This window comes from Mesocricetus auratus, unplaced genomic scaffold, assembly GCF_017639785.1.
Source record: "Mesocricetus auratus isolate SY011 unplaced genomic scaffold, BCM_Maur_2.0 Super-Scaffold_4256, whole genome shotgun sequence".
Lineage (NCBI taxonomy): Eukaryota > Metazoa > Chordata > Mammalia > Rodentia > Cricetidae > Mesocricetus > Mesocricetus auratus.
The window spans coordinates 95015296-95035056 of record NW_024429182.1 but is presented as its reverse complement, the minus strand read 5'-3'; the positions used below and the strand labels follow the sequence as shown (position 1 = coordinate 95035056).

Here is a 19761-nt window from a genome sequence, read left to right as displayed (position 1 = left end):
GTCTTTTATTATTATGGTATACTCCTCTATGACCCATGACCTTAAAAACATAGACAATTGTCTGGGTTTCAGATACCAGACAGATTTCCTTCTTGCCAAATCGGATTAGAAAGCTGTTGATTACAACCAAGAAAAGACTGCCACTATGGCATTTTGTTTTAATTCATATGTTTCTTTTTCTCATCTTATTGCTCTGGCTAAGAATTCACACACTATGTTAAATAAGTGATGAGAATAGAAACTATTGTCAAGTTTAATATTTTATTGGGAATAGTATATGTTTTTTTACACTTACTATAAATATTAGCTAGTTTAGTCTTATATACTCTTCATTATTTTAGTAATTTTTGTTCATTTCATAAAATGAATTTTGATTATAATTTTCCTGATATCCTCCCCTTAACTTCCATATTAATTAAATTTAGGCAGTGTGGGGAAAACAAAGGAGGATTGAGTGGATATAATGATGTTTATTACTCATATATGAAATTCTCAAAAATTAAATTGTCTAAGCAGTACCTATACAAGATCAAGCCAGGCAACGTGTCTAGTGTTTAATATACTGATATTCTGGTTTCATCTGGACTTAATTTTTTTTCTAATTTTATTTATGTCTACTTGTGTCTCTCTTTGTTTATTTGCAACAAATGTCTGGGTACTTGCAGATGCCAGAAGAGGGCCTTGGATGCCCTGGAGCTGGAGTTACAGATACTATTGGGCTTCGCAACTTGTATACGTTGAATCTAGATTCATTCCAAATGGCTTTCATGGTGCTGGAATGTTCTTTGCATGCTACTAGGGGACAAAAGTAATCAACAGTGTCACCAAGCTATGAACTCTGTTTGCTATACTAACAACTGCCCTAGCAAGATAATCATGTCAGTACAACTAAGTATATGGGTGCAACCAACAACTTTCTGACTAGATTTAATGTCTGCTCTCACATTGCAGAACTCATACCAGGTACCTTTAACTGGAGCTTAACTAAGTCAGGGTGGTTGTGTTCCTAAGGGACAACCTAGTAATATATTACTGCTTAATAGACAGAGTATTAATTTGTCTACCACAATGCTCTTTTCTTTTAATCATTAGTTAGTGCATCTCTCACTCCTCACCAGAGAAGCTTCTTTTTAGAGTAGAGAGATGGCAATTAATATAGAGATCTATAACTGACTAATGTACAGAGAAAAAAGACTGTAGGGAGGACATTGGTTTTGAACCATCCAAACAAGCTCATAGTCCATCATGCAAGATATTATGGAAAAATGTTAACAGCTAGAGGTAGCAATCTTCAGTGGGGAACTACCTGCTGTATGACAAGGCCACTGCACACATGACCTCATAGCAGCTGTGACTGCAAGCACAAGACCTACACAGAATCAAGGCTGCCAAAATAACAGTATGGATGTGGGGAGGGTTTTTGACATCTTCAAACAATCTGAGGAGCTATTGTCAGTGATGGTTGCTGAAGCAAGGAGAGTCATATTTTTCACAGACTCACCCCAAGAGAAGCTACTCATGATCCAATTTGATAGTCCTACACCATGCCTACATGTAACTCCAAGTGAACTCATTGTGATTAAAGACGAGTACATAAAGTTGGTGGCTAATATTAGAGAGGAGTACATTGTGGGTAGAATTGATCAAGGTAACTATGTATGAAAATCTCAAACAAAAAATGAAATAAATGTCTAAAAACATTATTGAGCAGGAAGTCAAATTGAACAGGTTGAAATGTATGATTCATTAACTTCATACCTATTTTTATTTCTTAATGTGCATCAATAACATTTCTGAACTATCAGTAAATGAACTTTCCTAAACATGATAATTTGGGAAAATTTGGGAATTTCAATAAATAATTTATATTTAAATCCAACTTTAATCTTAATTGGTTCATTTATGACAATGCTATTCTGTAAATACTGGAAAGAAGACATCTGGTACCATTTATCAAGGAATTAAGGCTTTTGGGGGAATTAACAATTGTTAGTCATTTCAGTATAATAAAGCTAGATTTATTTCTCTTAACCAAATAACCCAATCATAAGTTACATATATTAAAAACAAAATAATTGTCTTGTCTTCTCCATTTTAATCATAAATAAAGCACATTAAAGGATACAAAATATACTTCCCTTAAAAGCATGTTATTATATTCCAATATGTAAGGAGCTTTAAAATTTTATTTGCTTTTGTGAACATGATGTACATGAGGTGCATAGATATACATGCAGGCTAAACATTCATATACACAAAATAAAAGCAATTAAATCTTCCAACAAGAAGATCTTCTATGTTGTTTTGCATAAAGATCAAAACAAAGTACCACATGCTTCACAAAGCTCAGCAAGGTATCTGGAACTTGGAGAAATGATAAATATTTGAGTAGATATGTTCAAACAGATTATAAACTTACCCAGCGTATATATACATCAACACATCAAATTTACCACCTTTATATCAATATATATATACATATATATCAATTTGGATTACTTTAATTTTTAAAAGAATCTTTTCTCATTAATTAGTAAATAAAGTTATATGGATATAAAAGAATAGGAGGCAGATATTATTTTTAATTTAATTTTAAGGTTTTTTTTGCATACTAATCCCATTTTCTATACCCTCCCCTCCTCCCACTCTCTCCACCTTTCCTCCACATCTACTCCTCAGAGAGGTAAGCCTTCCCATGGGCAGTCAACAAAGTCTGTTGCATCATTGTGAGGCAGGACCAAAGTCCTCTCCTCTGTATCTAGGCTGAGCAAAGTATCCCTCCAAAGCGAATGAGCTCCAAAAAGCCAGTTCAAGCACTAGCAACAAATACTGGTCCCACTGCCAGTGGGCTCACAGACTGCCCAAACCACACAACTTTAATGTAAATGTTGAAAAACTGTAGTCCCTTTTGCAGTAGCATATCTGAAGAAATATCTAAAGATCTATAGTGTGGGCATTTGTTCTACTTGAAGAATCTGAGAAGTGGAATTTAATATGTATGATTTCAATAAATGAATGACACTAACATACACACTTACTCACAAACACACACACACATACACACACACACACACACACAGAGAGAGAGAGAGAGAGAGAGAGAGAGAGAGAGAGAGAGAGAGAGAGAGAGAGAGAGAGAGAGAGAGAATAAGAGACTGAGAGAATGGGACATCCATAAAATTTTCCATTCTTCTTTTGTGAAATTCAGTCACAATTATAGTAAATATTGAACTATGAATGTTGTTATCACATCTGTCATCATCTCATTACAGGAAACATATTTCTTAAGAATCTGTCTGTGCTATTTGTAAACTATTTGCTTATCTTACCAGTGTGGAGGTCCTAAGACAAGAAAGGACAATTCCATACTTGAGTTCTGAGTAGAAGCCCATGGGAAAGTTCACCATGATTGCCACTGCATTTAAAAAGATTTATATATCTTAAGCTGATATGAACTGTTAATTGATGACTATGTTAACCTTCATGATTCCCCATGATCTCTTTTCAAATAAGCCAGTGTATTGTGTTTTATTTCAGTTAGCATCAAAACAGTGGATTTTATTAAGGCAGATCCACACGTGCGTGCGTGTGTGTGTGCGTGTGTGAGTTTATGTGTGTGACTTCATATTATGTTCACCATCCCCAAACACACATGCTTTCTGCCAGCCTTCCTCCAATTTCTTGCCCCCATTGTCTCATAATCTTGAATTTGTCGCATTTTATTCTTGGACTATTTCGCTTTTTGACAATAAGAGGCATGTATTCATTTTAGTTTTCATGTATATAATAATAAGTAATAAGACTATAATTGATGTCTTGATTTATTTTCTGAGTCCATTGCATACTTGAATCACAAAAAGGTATATAATGAACTTGATATCCTACCCGCATTCATTATACTGCCAATGAAATGTGTTACCAATTCTCATTTGGTAAATTGGAAAAAAATCTGAAAATGATTTTTAAAGATTGTTTTCATAAAAGTTGAGATTAGAATAGTGGTTACCAGAGGTTGCAGAAATTATAAAGGCAGTAAAGTGTGAAAAAATATCTCCAAGGAATCAGTGTTAGAGCTAGACAAAATATAGCTCAGATGATTCATTTTACAGAGGATAAATCTATTCAACGATATTGAGTTTTATATTTGAAAAATACTAGAAGAGAATATTTGGAATACTTTCTCCAGGATAAAGATCACTGTTTAAGATAAGGAAAGTGCTAATTGTCTTCTTTGATCATTTGTCAATTCATACATACATTTAAACATCATAGTTTATCCCATAATTATTATGTGTTATTAAATCAAAATAATATATAATTGAGCAATATGCATATTTAAAGTAAATGTATTGCTACACTGAATGACCAGTACTATAATGTCTTTTATATATAGGAAAATAACTTGATGTAATGAACAAACAAGATCTTTAAATAACCAAGATATATGCAAAATTGCATTGTTAGGCATTTTATCATTGCCACGTGAAACTATAAAACATATATTTTTGTAGCATATCCACTAATATTTTAGATCATGAACAAATACCAAAAGAATATTCAATCTTCATTCTTCTGATTCTCTTACTTGTTCTATAATTCACTTTAGCATGACATTTTGTTTTCTTCTGTTGTCTGCAGTTAGACAGTTTGTTGCTTAGGTTCTACCTTAAATGCCCTTTAAGCTCTTTTCTTAATTGGATGTAAATGAGATATTCAGAAAGTGAAGTATATACAATGAAATAGGGACCACATTGTATTTGACGTACTGTAACAGATCTCATGTATTTGACTTTCAAGCTATCTACTGATCAACTGGTTATGTCAAAGACTACTGAGATTCTCTAAGGAGACTAGATTGAAATTGTATTTACTCTTATACATTAAAAAAACTGTTTTGCTAACTGAGACAAATAGTTTTGTAGCTGTAGCATCTTTGAAATTTCTATTGAACAAGATAATTAATATGAAGAAGTGGAACTGTAGCTCCATGCTTTTATTTCTATGGGAGAAGATTTAGTGACCCTGGGTATCTCCAATGCTTGCTCCACCAGACCAGAAGATGCGAAGAATCCTCAGTCGGATTGGCTTAGTCTTTATGGTATAAACAACTGGATTGAGCACTGGAGGAGTGAGGAAATGAAGATAAGATAACAACACACGACTACACGGAGAAGCCCACTTGCCAAATCGGTGTATCATGGACAGGCCAATCATAGGTGTATAGAACAGCAGTACTGAACAAATGTGGGAGACACACGTGTTGAGGGCCTTGAGGCGCTCGGTCCTGGAGGCAATGGACAGCACTGTGTGCAGGATCAGAGCGTAGGAGAGAACAATGAGTACAGAGTCCACACCCAACGTGGAGAGAACCACAAAGAGACCATAGGCACTGTTGATGTGGGTATCAGTACAGGCCAGCTTCATAACATCTGGATGCAGGCAGTAAGAGTGGGAGAGCTGGTGCTTCTGGCAGTAAGGCAGCTTCTTCAGCATGATGGGGGCAGGGATGTGGAGACCAATGCTGCGAACCACAATGGCCAGGCCCAAGCTGGCAATCCGAGGGTTAGTGAGGATGGTGCCATAACGTAAGGGACTGCTGATGGCCACAAAACGATCAAAGGCCATGGTCAGCAGCACAGAGGACTCCATAATGGAGAAAGTATGAATGAAGAAAAGCTGGGCAAGGCACATGTCTAATGCCACCTCCCCAACACCCATCATGTAGATTGTGAGCATGGTGGGCAGTGTGGAAGCAGACAGGCCCAGGTCTGTCACTGCTAACATGGATAGAAAAATGTACATAGGCTGGTGCAAGGAGGATTCTGACTTTACAACCCACAGGATCAGGCCATTCCCTGCCAGAGCGGCAATGTACATGATGCACAGGGGAATGGAGAGCCAGACATACACAGCCTCAAGTCCGGGAAGGCCAGTAAGAAAGAAGGACGTGCTGGAGTGGTTGGAGTGGGCCATGACAACTATGTGGGAAGGCTTCAAAATCAAGTGTAATCCAGGACCTGATCCCAGAGATTCTGTGAGCTGGGTCTAATGAAAACTCTTCAAAATGTTGCTGTCACAACCAAGACATCTAGTTTATCTCAGCTTTACTTTTAGTTCACAATTAAGGAACCCTTTAAGAAGATAAATTTGTTCAATTATTAGAAAAAAAGTTTTTGTATGTAGTAAGACTGCATAATGCAAAGATATTTAATGCTTAAGTTAGAATTTTGCATATGTCCTTAGAAATGAGCTAACCTTGTTGGTTCCAAGTCTATACTACAAATATTGGGAATTAAATTCAAGCTACCTCCCAACATAGCTAGTATATCAAACCCAGCCTAGAATTCAAGGCCCCCTTCCTGTTAATTTCTTCACATTCCTCTCCTTTTCCAAACTAGTAATAATGATGAATTCTGTCACTTTTTCCACATATAAAAATACACTGTTACAATTCATTATATGCCTTTCACTTAAAGAAACAATTTTATAGGCACCATTCAAATAATTTTTAAGTTCTATTTGTTTTATTTTGTTTGCATAAATATTTTGTATGATTGTATTGTGTTTCTGGTGACTGCAAGGTCAGAAGAGAGCAGTGGGTCCTCTGGATCATGGTTATTATCCATCATGTAGGTGCCGGGAAATCAAAGTCTGGTGTTCTGCAAGAGTAACAAGTGCTCTAAGGCAATTAGCAATATCCCAACTCCATCTTGAGGCAGATGAGTATTGGAACATGAGGGATTAAGTGTGTGTGTGTGTGTGTGTGTGTGAGAGAGAGAGAGAGAGAGAGAGACAGAGACAGAGAGACAGAGAGAGACAGAGAGAGACAGAGAGAGTACATGGAGAGAAATTTGGACTTGAGGGCATTTGGGAGGATGTAGAAGTCTAGTGGCATCGAAACTTCCTGAGATCTATGAGGATGACCCTAGTGTAAACTCCTAGTAGTGGAAGATACACAGTCTGAACTGACAAGTATTTGTAGCCAAGTAAGTCTTCCAGCTGTGGGACTGGGTTACATTTGACTGACTTGTTGGCTGAGGTGGTCCTTTGGAGAACCCTAACCATCCCAAACTGATAGTAGGATAGCAGGTCATTCTCTGAAAACTAACAGTAGTTCCCATTGCCTAGGAAAACTACCACAAAGCTCTTTGAACATAGAGAGGTTGAGCTGGTGCCTGCTTGAAGCCTTCTTCCCTATGTCCTAGTATCTTTGGTCAGAGAAGGTACTCTACAGGCTAATAAAAGTGAAACATGGACTCCAAACCAGCCATGAATCCCTCTACCTGCAGTCTCTCCTGCCTGCAAGATGTGCTAGGGTAAATGGTACTTTAGAACTTGTGAGAGTGACAAACCAATGTTTGGCATAACTTGAAAGCTAGCCACAAGAAGGATCCCATGGCTTATACTGCCTGGATGGCCCCGAAATGGACTATATTTCCAGAGATTTGGGGTACAGCCAAACATGACTGGAAAAAATAAAGAAGGAAGGAAGAAAAGAAGGAAAGAAACCAAGAGGGGAAGAGAGGAAATCAGAGAGTCAGAAAAAATAGTGAAAAAGCTTCCTACTGCTATACTCCTAGATTTGTGCCTTATCTAGTAGTCATCAGAAAGGTTTCCTGTGACAGCAGACAGGAGCAGATGCAGAGACCTACAGAGAGACATTATGTGAAGAGTCTATGTTGAAGGCCTCTAATGGGAGGTCAGGAAGGGGTGGGAAGACTGTAGAAGTCAGAGGGGATGGTGGACACTAGGAGATCAAGACCCATCAAATCACTTATCAGGACGCCAATGGACTCACAGAGTCTATGGCAGCAATCAGGGACCTTCTTGGGTCTGTACCACGTCCTCTGCATATGTTTTGGCTGTTAGCTTGGGATTTTGTGGGACTCCTAAACAATTGGAGTGGATGCATCTCTTACTCTTTCCTGTTTTTTTCCTCCTATTAGGTTGCCTTGTCTAGCCTCCATAAGAAGGTTTTTGCCTTGTCTTATTGTACCTTCTTTTGTCCTGTTTGACTATTATCTCTTGGAGGCCTCTTTTTTTCCTGAAGAAGAAACAGAGGAGAGTGAATCTGGGGGAGAAGAAAGGTATGAGAGAAGTTAAGAGGACTGGAGAGGGGAAACTGCGGTCAGGATGTATTGTCTGAGAGAAGAATCTATTTTCAATTTATTAAAAAGAAAGAAAAAAGAATTGAAGTCTATAATTTTGACTTTTGGTCTGTAAAAGGAGGATCCAAGGCTAGAAATAATTTTGAGTGACCTCCTGCTTTGAATTATGAGTATTGTGGTCAGTAGCTACAAACAAACATCAAGTTCTAATGAATATACTGAAAACAGTCAGAAAGCCTATTGTCTTTAAAGATTTATTTTTATTGTTTAATTATGTGTGTATGCATGTGGTTTTATATACACCAGGCTTAAACTCACATTAATTCTTTTTTTTTTTTGGCTTTGTTCTTTTCTTCCATTTCTTAAGCTGTATTCCTCTTATAACATATTTTCTTGCCCTTCAGCCAGATGCTTGTGATTTTATGCAATAGTAAAGGTATGTCAGGTATTGTCTTAGATACAGGGATTAGAGCTATAACATGCTCAAATAATAAAGGGGTAAATAAACATCACAATCAATATTATATCCAATATGAGGAGAAAATAAAACAAAGGTGAAAGAGAAGGAAGTAGCATACTAGAATGAGAATTTGAGGAAGAAGAGAAGATTCAGATCATTAAAGTCAATTCAGTACCTAGGAACACTTCATGTCTCCCAGCTGAATAAGTGCTAGCTCCCTGCTATATTAAACATTTATCTGTTTGCCCTGGCAATAGTGACACAGAACTGGGCAGCTTTAGTTTGAATAGCAATCTGTGAATCATGCAGCATATTAGGTCTCTTTCAATCCCCAGCAAGTCATTGTTTCCTGGGTTGAAGCCTTGCCTTTGGTGTTTCAACATTGCCTTAAGATGACTGTGTAGCATTTCAAAGTCTGAACTGCTACCACCATTAAGTGTAGGATTGCAGTGTAAACAGCTAATTGTCAAAGTCCCAATGAAACAGATCCAGGAGAGAAATCAGGGCACCCCTACCCCCAGAGTTTGGTCCATACAACAAAGTACTGAGATGGTTCCAGCAGGCAAATTTACATATAAACTCAGATATATTTAGTATTAATTATTAAGGACCAGAATCATGATTACAATAAATAATTATGCCAAGAACTGACTAAGCATTTACTAGGAAAAGAAACGAATTTTTACTAAGATAATCAGTCTGGCTGCTAATCTGGGATGTTGAAAATTAATGAAAATCTGAAAAAAGATAGAATATTTGAGGACATTGACTGGGGAGAACTCAGCATTCAAATGTTTCTATGGTGGAATAATTCTTAAATTTAGCCTGTAGTATGTCTTTAAATCAGACAGAAATATTTTTAATAAGTTAAAAGGGTCTCCTTTTACCTGTGGATCACAGTTACAGCGGCATAAATACAACAAATGCCCTTGTAATATTTTTCAGATTTTGGTTTTATTATCTTTTGGAAAGAAATGACTTGTGAAAATAGACAGGCACCAGATTATTTTTGTATTTCTGTATATATTAAGCTCAAATACTGCCTAGGAAGGAATTAGTAATTGTGTATACTCGGGTTTTTTTTGTATTTTAATTGTTTATGCATACTTTGTGGAGGGGAGGGATTGAATGATAAGTAGAGGAATGTTCTTGAAAATTCAGGCCATCTTTCTAGTGGTGGGTTCGACACAAAGACTAGAGGAGAAACAAAAGTTGGATAACAATAGTCCTTAAATATGCGTTATTTCTCTAAAAATGTCAAAAAGGTATTATGGAATTTATCCTTTGGAGAAACTCTGCACCTGGCTCACTAGTAGAGTTTCAGTTAGTTGAGGTAGGATGGGGATAGCGAAGTCAGAAAGCCATGCTGGACTTTCTAACATTGGCATCTTTACAATTTGAACCATAAATTTCCTTCTATACTGGAATGAAAAAATACAAATAAAAATTTCATGTCCAAAATATTTTCTTGTATAATACATATTAATAATTGATTACATATTTTGTGCCATAAAGGTTTCATCTTTATACAAGGGGAAATTTATAGATTGTATTACTTCTCATAGAACAAGATATGTGTGTGTTTGTGTGTGTGTGTATGTGTGTGTGTGTTTGTGAATAAAATAAAAAAATTGGAATGAATGTTCTCTAGCATTCTGGCGTGTTAGAAAGTAGACAATGATTGTGAATATTTGTCTTAATTTCTCCTATGTTCTCACCTTAAAAGCTACAAGGTGCCTTTCATAGATGATTATTCAAGGATATAGAAAGGGCTGAAGTCAACAGGGATCACAATGGATTTATTCATTGAGATCATGTTTTTCTTAAAAGAAGAAAAAGAAATTAAACTATTTCCCAAGTCAGCAACTTTACATGATGATTCTGTTCCTAAAAGTTTCCCCAATTTTAGTTCAGATCTGCAAAGTTATACATATTAAGACTTCTACCGATTCACATCATGATTCATTTAAGTGAGGAATTGTTGCTGGTAATTTATCAGTCTGTCTAACATTTTTGCATTTAATTGACTTTCTTTACTACAAAAGGACATTTAAGAAATTTAGTATGAAACCTATCCATTAGTTCCATGATAGCTGAAGCAAAAATATTCTCTATTTACTCTTCATAGTCAATGATTTTACTTCCTTTTTCCCTAGCTTAATTCAAATTTAGCCCTTTTGTTCTTCAAAACCCACATTATTTACTCACCCACAAGGAAACAAGGACAAAGAGCATGTCTCCTCCTCCTCCTCCTCCTCCTCAGGAGTCCAGTGGCAGGGAGTGCTCGGTGAAGAATATTTTACAGCAAGTTAGTCAATGCCCAGGTTGAACCCTGATGAACACAGCAGGGACCATGGGCCTGGTGGCAGCCAATGACTTTAATCATGCCAATAAAAACAAGTTTTACATGTTCTAAAGAGACTATTATAATTGTTAGTCACGTGGTTCTTCAACCATCTGAGTTTTTATTGTTGGTGGAGAACATTTAAAGAATAGCTAAAAAAACACATGACCAAGACATTAACTAAAATTTATCTCTATTTGCTTGCATTCTTTTCAGTGATGCAATTTTGAGCCTTTTTATGTGTATGAATTAAAATAATACAGTATGTGTGAGATGTATATATGGTAAACAACAATCATCTGAAGCGAAACTGTGTTTTGGAAATTCAACACATAAAGCTTTTGAATATTTGCATGTTTTTGTTTTGTTTTGTCTTTTGATTCTGAGTCCTTCCAATGTCTTCATTGGAATAGTAAAAAACACAAAGATAATTGCATTGACAATTAAATAGGATATTATATTTAAAAACTCAGGACACTTGCTAATACTAAATCAATAGCTATGATACCATATTTACTGACAATATTAGACTACATAATATAGCTATAAAAATAGCTATGTATGGGAATCACTTTCTAAAAATTTTAAATTATTCGTTAGACAATAAATTATTATCATTAAATCTAAACAACAAAGGAAAACTGAAGCATTGTCTAAATTTGCAGAGATAGCCCTAAAGTTGGAAAACAAGTGGAAAATTACCCAGACTACTAAACACAAAGGAACATAACTAATGCTGTTCCCCGCTAAAAAAATGCTAAATAATATGTTTGACATATAAGAAAAAAGCAAAAATTTCAGTCTTAGTTTTAGGCTTACTTATTTGGCTACTCTATGAATACATCAAAACAGAAATTTATAAAATCATTGAAGTAAACAATGGCTCTCTTGATTGGATTAGAGGATTGCTCCACAGGAAGTTCTGCAAACATGGTCCCTGCCCATGAATTGGGAGTTTCTAGGCCCCAGTGAGGAAAATACTACTATTGTTTTGCTAAATAATCATGCTGTTATACTGCCATCTAAATGTGTATATTTATATGCATAGATTTAGGCTGCTTTCAACTGTTAAACTCATAAGCTCAATAACAGCTATGGTTACCTGCACAATATCTGCACAAGACCAAGCCAGTTTAAAATAACAATATGGCAGGGGATAAAGAATGTCCCATGCACATGATGAATTTTCATACATGCAGCCAAAATACACATACAATATAAAGTTAAGTAAATATATAATTTTTAAAAATTCCAGCACATAGTGAGTGGCTAAGGGCTCCTATCCTTCACTACGGAGCTATTTAGCAGCTAATGGTACGATGGAAGAAAGGTTACTTTTCTTGGTTGGAGTAACCATTAATAGGTTGTTCACCTCTTAGCTGACAAGCACATACCCCTGTGCATACTTACAACACCAACTGAAAATAATGGGTTAGAAATTTATATATACTGTCATGATCTCTATGAGTTCTTTATGTGTGTCAACCCTGTTGTGCCTGGAAGACACTGTTTCTTTGCAGTCATCCATTACCTCTAAGATCTTAATGTCTTTCTGCATCCACTTTCATGTAATTCTAAACTTTGAGGGGAGGGGGTTGAAAATGACATCTAATTTAGGGCTGAATGTGATGATGTTTCTCACACTTTGCACATGGTCTACTTGTGGGTCTCTAGAATAATTATCATCTACCGAAAGAAGCAGTTTCTCTGACGAGGAGTGTTGTGTGGTGTACACATAAGACTTGCACAAGTTCAAAACAGTCAAACATTCCAGGACAGGAAAGAGCAAGTGTAAACAAAGTCCCAACCCTAACCAAGAAGCTATTTGCAATCTGTATCTCCTTGGAAAGGGAAAAGGGAGTGGCACTCGGTATATCAACCACACTCCAAGGGAAGGATCTATGCCCAAGAGCAGTTGGACAAAACAAAGTGAACTCCATTTTTTGTGTACTTTAAGGTTTGCTTTGGCTTGTATTAATTGCCCCTCCACAGTAGAGAGAGAATGTGTATGTGTGTAAAAGAGAGAGACAGAGCTAGATAGAGAAACAGATAAAGATTATGAATTTGGATAAGTAAGGAGACAGAGGGGAGCTTGAAGGAGTTGGAGAGGGAAAATATGATCAAAATGTATTTTATTTTAGTAATAAAATTATTAAAATTAAACTAATTTTAAAGGCAAAGTTTGAGGATTCTTTAGAGAATTGGAGCAAAGGAGAATGTGGACATGTTCAACATACGTTGCATATTTGTGTAAACTATTAAAAATGAATGGAAATTTGAAACTTTTAAACGCAGTAATGTACTAGAACAAAAGAAAATAAGTCCCAATTTAGAACATCTGAAATGGAGCAAATACTGGATAGGAAGGAATTGCTAAAGAGGGAGTCTGAAAAAAATGCTTAGCTGTCCATTTGAGATCTCTACCAAGTACTAACATGAAAGTTCATAATGAAGATGCAAAAAAATCTGGAATGAATTCAATGGATACTGAATCTGTTAAAATACTGAAAACATTAGGAAATTAGTCTTTGTGAAATTAGAATATGGATATCTTTTTGAATGTCCCAGATTTACTGGATGGTACAATAAGACCTAAATTTAATTTTTTCAAAAGTAGCAATATAAACATACAGTACCTCATCATCAGAAATCAACACAAGCAAGTTTGCAACATATTTGGGAACCACAAGCTAAAGAATAAAAAGAATTAGACTTTTATCTGAGTTGGTACATTTATATCTGATAAAATACAGATTAGCAATTCTAAAATTATGAGTGATGACCTGATGAAAAAAAAAAAGCTGTGAAAAACTAGGACCAGACTTTTCACTGCTACAGAAAGAAATTGCAAATATGAAGAAATATTTTTAAGGATGCATGAAAAATGAAGAATTTTAAGAATTTTGCAACTTCTAATCGAACATTTTTTATCATTAAGGAAGTACTGCAAAGTTAGACAAAATAATACACTATGTCACTATATATCTATGCTAAGGTAAATTTAATGACACAATACTAAATATTCACAATTTAAAGTTTAACTATGTCATTAACTTTTGTATATGTAAGGTTGAATATAATATTGTTCAAAAATACAAGAAAACATTACATGAACCACATAAATTAATCTCAGCAGGGTCCTACTTAGTGAAAGAAACAATATCAAAACAAATCTATTTGATTGACACACACATTTTAAGCTGTGGAAAAACACCAACTAATGTACTTGAATTGTTTGTGGAAAAGGTGTCAGAGGAGTATAAGTGGCTACCCTGAGACTTTGAAGTTAGCAGATATATGGTTTATCTTGACTGTGACTATGGCTCCAAAAATTGTATACATTTAAAAAACATACCAATAGGTGCATGGTAAATATGAAGCATTTAGTTCATGCCAATGTTACCTCAGTTTTTAGAGTTTACATAAAAATAAGTAAAGTAGACATGCATAAGGTATGAGACCATGAAGGAGTTTTTCTTGGACAATTAGAAAAGTATGGCAGGAAGGTAATCAGAAGCATCCCCAGTCCACTGATATTGGATCTGTACATGTAAGGAAGGGAAAGAGATACAGGGCTATCAAAAGAAGAACATTGGGTACTACAACAGACTTTGAAGAAAAGCTTTTGTAGAAGCTTGTTACCAGCAACTGCAAGATTTTCATCGAACACTTAGCTAACACTGTGTGACTGGAAGGCACAAACTGAGGCAGGATCTATGGAGAGGCATGGCCATCATCAGGAGCACTACATTTCCTACACATGTTTCATGTTTGTAGTCTTCAGTTGAAACTTTTTGTTTCAATAAAATGGCTCAAAATCACAGTGGTCAAATGGGCTCACTCTGCCATGTGTTTTCAGTGTAGAATTCTCCTTCCTTCTCTAAGGACCTAAGACAAACTGAAAAATTATACTCTTATACAGCATCATTCCCCAGTCCTTTTAGTATTTCATGCCTAGAAAGTAGCAGTATATTTTGTTTTCTTTATACTTTAATCAAGAGGTAGCTTAGTGCATTTGATTACATGTATTCATAGCAAATAGCTAGGGTGGGATTTGTATTCTGACATTGTATTTCTTCCTATCTCTCTATTATAACATTTCAAATGAATTTGAAATATAATCTGACCTTAAATATCAGCACTTAAGTTAATTCCCTACCTGACTGATTGGTATTTGTTTTCTCACTGAAATGATTTCATCAGGGAAGTTTGTTAAAAGTCAATCTCAGAAAGCAGCCATTATATATTGGGTCAGTTATGAAAACACCCTTCTAAGTTTCCAACCAGCTTACTTCTTAACATTGATCCTAAAGGATTGAAGGAAATATAAGCTGTACTCTGGGTCATTTAGCCAATAGCTATAGTGATCCTTGAAAACATGGTGTTTCCATGTATATACTGAAGAATAAGGGGGTTGGTTAACTAGACTGAGAAAAATAGATGATGTTAAGTTTCTATCCATTTCTCAAATGATGACCTTTAAGGAAATATAAAGTTGCATATTTAGTGTTTGACACAACATAATTCAAGAATTAATAATTTTATTTCTTTAAATATACATAGTTTCCTTTGGGACATTTATTCAGTTACAGTTTTCCTTGGTAATCTCTAATTTATAGTTATTATAAAATCAAAAGTAAGATATACTGTGATTGAACATAATTTCCACTATTTCTAAATGCTAAACTAAATGAGGCCTTCCTGAGTTTACATTTTCAGAATTGTAGGTATTTATTTTGCAAACCCCAACTCTTACAATTTGTCCACTTTTGCATGTCAGTGTATAAATAATCTCATGACATAATAGATTCTCCTATAATAAAACTTTCATTGATAAAACTGACTTTTGAATAGTAAGAAGTATAATGAAGGGGGGAATCCATGCTTGATTCCTGTTGATGTCTCTGAATAAATAGTTGACTGATGATCTGGTAAAAGTGGCACTCGCTACAATGTTGGAATGTCCTCAGTTAGCCAGTCTTTACCTAGGATTGTAGAACTGTCCAATGAAATTTCAGTATTTGTTGGGATGGATCATCTTTAGAATGCGAACCCTGATCTCTTTGGTTTTGACACTATAGACAATTGGGTTGAGCATTGGTGGCATAAGAAAGTGAAGATAAGAAAGAAGCATGTATACCTGAGCTGGTAGTTTTTTTTTCCCAAAGCGATGGATCATGGACAGACTCACCAGTGGGGTATAAAATAGAAGGACAGCGCAGATGTGGGAAATGCAGGTGTTTAAGGCTTTAAACCGTTCAGTATTAGAAGCAATGCACAACACTGTCTTTAAAATTAGCACATAGGAAAGGAGGATGAGAACAGCATCCATCCCCAATGTAGAGAGCATTACAAAGAGCCCCAAGCCACTGTTGATGACAGTACTGGAACAGGACAACCTTAGGACATCAGGATGAACACAATAAGAATGAGACAGAGCACTGACAGGCTGGAATGTCAGCCTTCCCAAGAGCACAGGCAAAGGCAGATGAAGGGCAGCACTGCGGATCACCACAGCCAGTCCAATGGCTCCAATACGTCTTGTTGTGAGGATGGTAGCATAGCGTAAAGGCTCTCTGATGGCCACACAGCGGTCAAAAGCCATGGCCAAAAGAACAGCTGATTCAATGACTGAAAATGTGTGGATGAAGAAGAGTTGTATAAAACAGGTTGCAGCTCCTATGATTCTCTGGCCCAGGAGAAAAACCGCTACCATTGAAGGCAGTGTGGAAGCTGAGAGGCCCAAGTCAGCCATTGACAACATGGAAAGAAAAAGGTACATAGGTGTATGGAGGCTGGGGACAGACTTAACAATGTGCATTATGGTTATATTGCCAAGCACAGAAAGAATGTAAATTAAGCAGATGGGAATTGCAGTCCAACAATGAGAAGCCTCTAGTCCAGGAAGATCCATCAGTATGAAAAAGAAGTTGCTAGAGTTACTATGTTTGGAAACAGCCATAACTTTAGAAAAAGATTGCCCTGGAAAACTGCAATGAAAACAAACAAACAAAAATAACCTGTTTATTTGTAGCACTCACCTTGCATGTTATCTTAAGTGGCACTGCTGCTCTGGCTGCACAGTTTTAGCGATACTCACACTGCTGAATCCCATTCTATCAGTTGTTTCTACTCTGAAACAATGCAGACTCACTTCTTAACAATTGCTTCATTTTAAACAGCATATTTGGATCATTAACATGAAGAAACCCATCTTTTCACCTGGAAGATCTTCAACATTTGAAATTTAAGGACAACTACAAGTTTAAAACATATGGCTTAAACACATGAGATACATTATTTCTGATAGTAGAATACAGACATGATTCGAATGGATATGGACAATTGTGCTAAATAAGTATATGGAAATTAGAGTATGACTTATAAGTAATTAATACTAAATTATAAGATACAACTTTTGTGCTGAACTGGTCACAGTGTCAAAAATATATTTGAAGACGTTCATTCGTGTGTTCATTGGCTTGATTTAAATCTTTCTCAGTCATTATGCAAGGTATTAACTAAAATTTGGAATGGCTGGTGTGAATCTATGAAACACAGATATAAAAAGTAGACAACATTCATATTTGGAAAACGTATGTTGGTGGAATCATGAATCAAAACTCATTCTCACCAGGCATTGGTGGTACATGCCTTTAATCCCAGCACTTGGGAGGCAAAGGCAGGAGGATCTCTGTGAGTTCCAGGCCAGCCTGGTCTACTGAATGAGTTCCAGGATAGCCTCCAAAACAATACAGAGAAACCCTGTCTTGAAAAACCAAAAAAAGCTCATTCTCTATAGTAAATATTGGTATTAACAGCAGGTGTCATCTGGTTTCTGCCTTTGAAGGTCTAATGACTTACTGGTCAATATAGAGTTTGTATAAACTAGATCAAGAAGCACTGACTTTAGACAGATTAAGTGTATCAAATATTAATCTTCACCCTGTTCTTCATGCTTACCTGATTAAAAATGATCCCAAGTGCTGTCAAGAACAGTTATCAAAAACTGAAATCTGAGGATGTGGAATTCAATGGAAACCTTAATCAGATATGAAAATAGTCCATTAAATGGTATTTTTTCTTCTGAACATCTTAAATAATTTTCCTTAAAGATGAAGATTTTTAAATGTTCTTGAGAAATATGTTACGCAGCATCTTGGAATAATAGGGCATTCTAATTCTTGTCTGAATTAGACATTCTAATTCTTGTCTATCAGTAGATCCTAGCAGTATGCCATATTTCAAGAAAAGGTATCTATAATCATCAATCCGCAAGTTAACTGTTGATCTCAGAGAACCCTGGAGTAGCAATTTTATGAAGATTAAATAAGGATGTCTCCATTAAAGTGGTATACAAATTGAACACTAGGCACGTTTGATAGCAAATATAGAACAAATGATAGAAGAAGCAAAATAACAGTTGTTCATAAAAAGCATTAAAGTTGTGGCTTACCTATTCTACTGGGAAAAGAAGATTAATAAAAGAGAGAACTAGTTTGTGTCACTCACTTCAGGAGATGCTGAGGGGAGATAGCTCCTCAGAATCATCTAACATTCATTGAGAAAATTCTGAATTAGATTGTGGCAGAGATAGAAACAAAGAGGAAATTTTTCTCAATCTGTCTCTGACAAAGTTTATCTATAGCATGTTAACAAGAGTGCTTCCAAGAACCTGTAAAATCACATCCTTTTCCCTTTGAAATTGTTTGCCAATGCCCTGAATTTTTTACAAATTTGGAAAACTTTCCATTGCACCCATTAAAATTGGAACACTTATAATTTAGCATCTCAGAGTGGATTTTAACATCCAATTTAATTTACTTGGCTAATACTTCCCTGAAACATTATTAGATGGGCTAACATGACTTGTTAAAAAGCAGAGTTCTACAAAACAGTTCTATGGGCATGTGTCAAAGTGGTAAACACTCAACAGATGGGCTTCTGAGTATACTGGGAGGTCTCGACTCTGTCTTCACCTTCTAATAGATACTAGTAAAGAGAACTCAGTGATCTCAAACCCACGAATTTAGGTGCAGAGCATAGATTCAACCCATATTCATGAGTCAACCCTGGGTCAGATACTGAGCTACGTGAGGACCCAGTCACTCTGCAAATCCATGTTTCCACGTATCCATAGGGAGGAAACTTCCCAAAGTATTACACAAGCATGAACACACAAATGCAGAGGGACAAAGTCTCAGCTAGTCACCTATGATAGAAAAGTAGGAAAAGAGCAATGAGGAACTGTAATCAGAGTGGTTAATTGGTATTTCTTCAGTATAAGACCATGTCCATTACATTCAGATATTGCTCAATTCTAGAGAGTGATAAGGGCTTCTGTAAGGCCACCTTTGGACAGAGTAAAGTTATTACGAAAATAGGCCAGAATTATATGGATTATATAAACCAGATTTTAAGAGACAGATGTTCTTAAGAGACCTAGCCGTGATGCTGAACATGAAAAGACTCAATAGATAGTCACCAGGCTGAAAGTCTGTTTTTCCCTATCTGTTCATTTTTTGTGTGGGAGAATATGAGGAAATTATTCCTTCTCCATGAACTTCTACCAAGATATCTCCAATCACAAATTGAGCAATGAAAGTCTTTATTTGTCTTGTGCCAAAATAAAAGAATAAAAGTATATGTTACACCTTTCAAAGTCAATAATAAACACATTGACTTTGTAATATCCTTTATCACAAAAGTAAAAGTAAATGCCTTGTAAGGAAATTATGTAAACTTTGACATTTAAATAGTTAAAGAATTCTTGAAGGAGGGCCTAGACCCTACTCTGGATAACATGACAGCCTCTGGAGATCCACCAGATTGGATTTGGAGTGGAGATT

At 35.9% G+C, this 19761-nt stretch overlaps 2 protein-coding genes across 2 annotated transcripts; both read right to left on the bottom strand.

Annotated features, from left to right (window-relative positions):
• Positions 1–5013: 5013 nt before the first annotated feature.
• LOC101835073 (olfactory receptor 51G2-like) lies at positions 5014–5973 on the bottom strand. The gene has a single exon (XM_005074094.1). The coding sequence runs from the start codon at positions 5971–5973 to the stop codon at positions 5014–5016; it is 960 nt and encodes a 319-aa protein (XP_005074151.1).
• A 9953-nt stretch (positions 5974–15926) lies between these two features.
• On the bottom strand, positions 15927–16874 carry LOC101835329 (olfactory receptor 51G2-like). The gene has a single exon (XM_005074095.1). It carries the CDS (start codon positions 16872–16874, stop codon positions 15927–15929), a length of 948 nt encoding a protein of 315 aa, XP_005074152.1.
• Positions 16875–19761: the final 2887 nt, after the last annotated feature.

Coding starts and splice junctions, on each gene's coding strand:
- LOC101835073 (XM_005074094.1), bottom strand. CDS start 5,973: ATGGCCCACTCCAACCACTCCAGCACGTCCTTCTTTCTTACTGGCCTT.
- LOC101835329 (XM_005074095.1), bottom strand. CDS start 16,874: ATGGCTGTTTCCAAACATAGTAACTCTAGCAACTTCTTTTTCATACTG.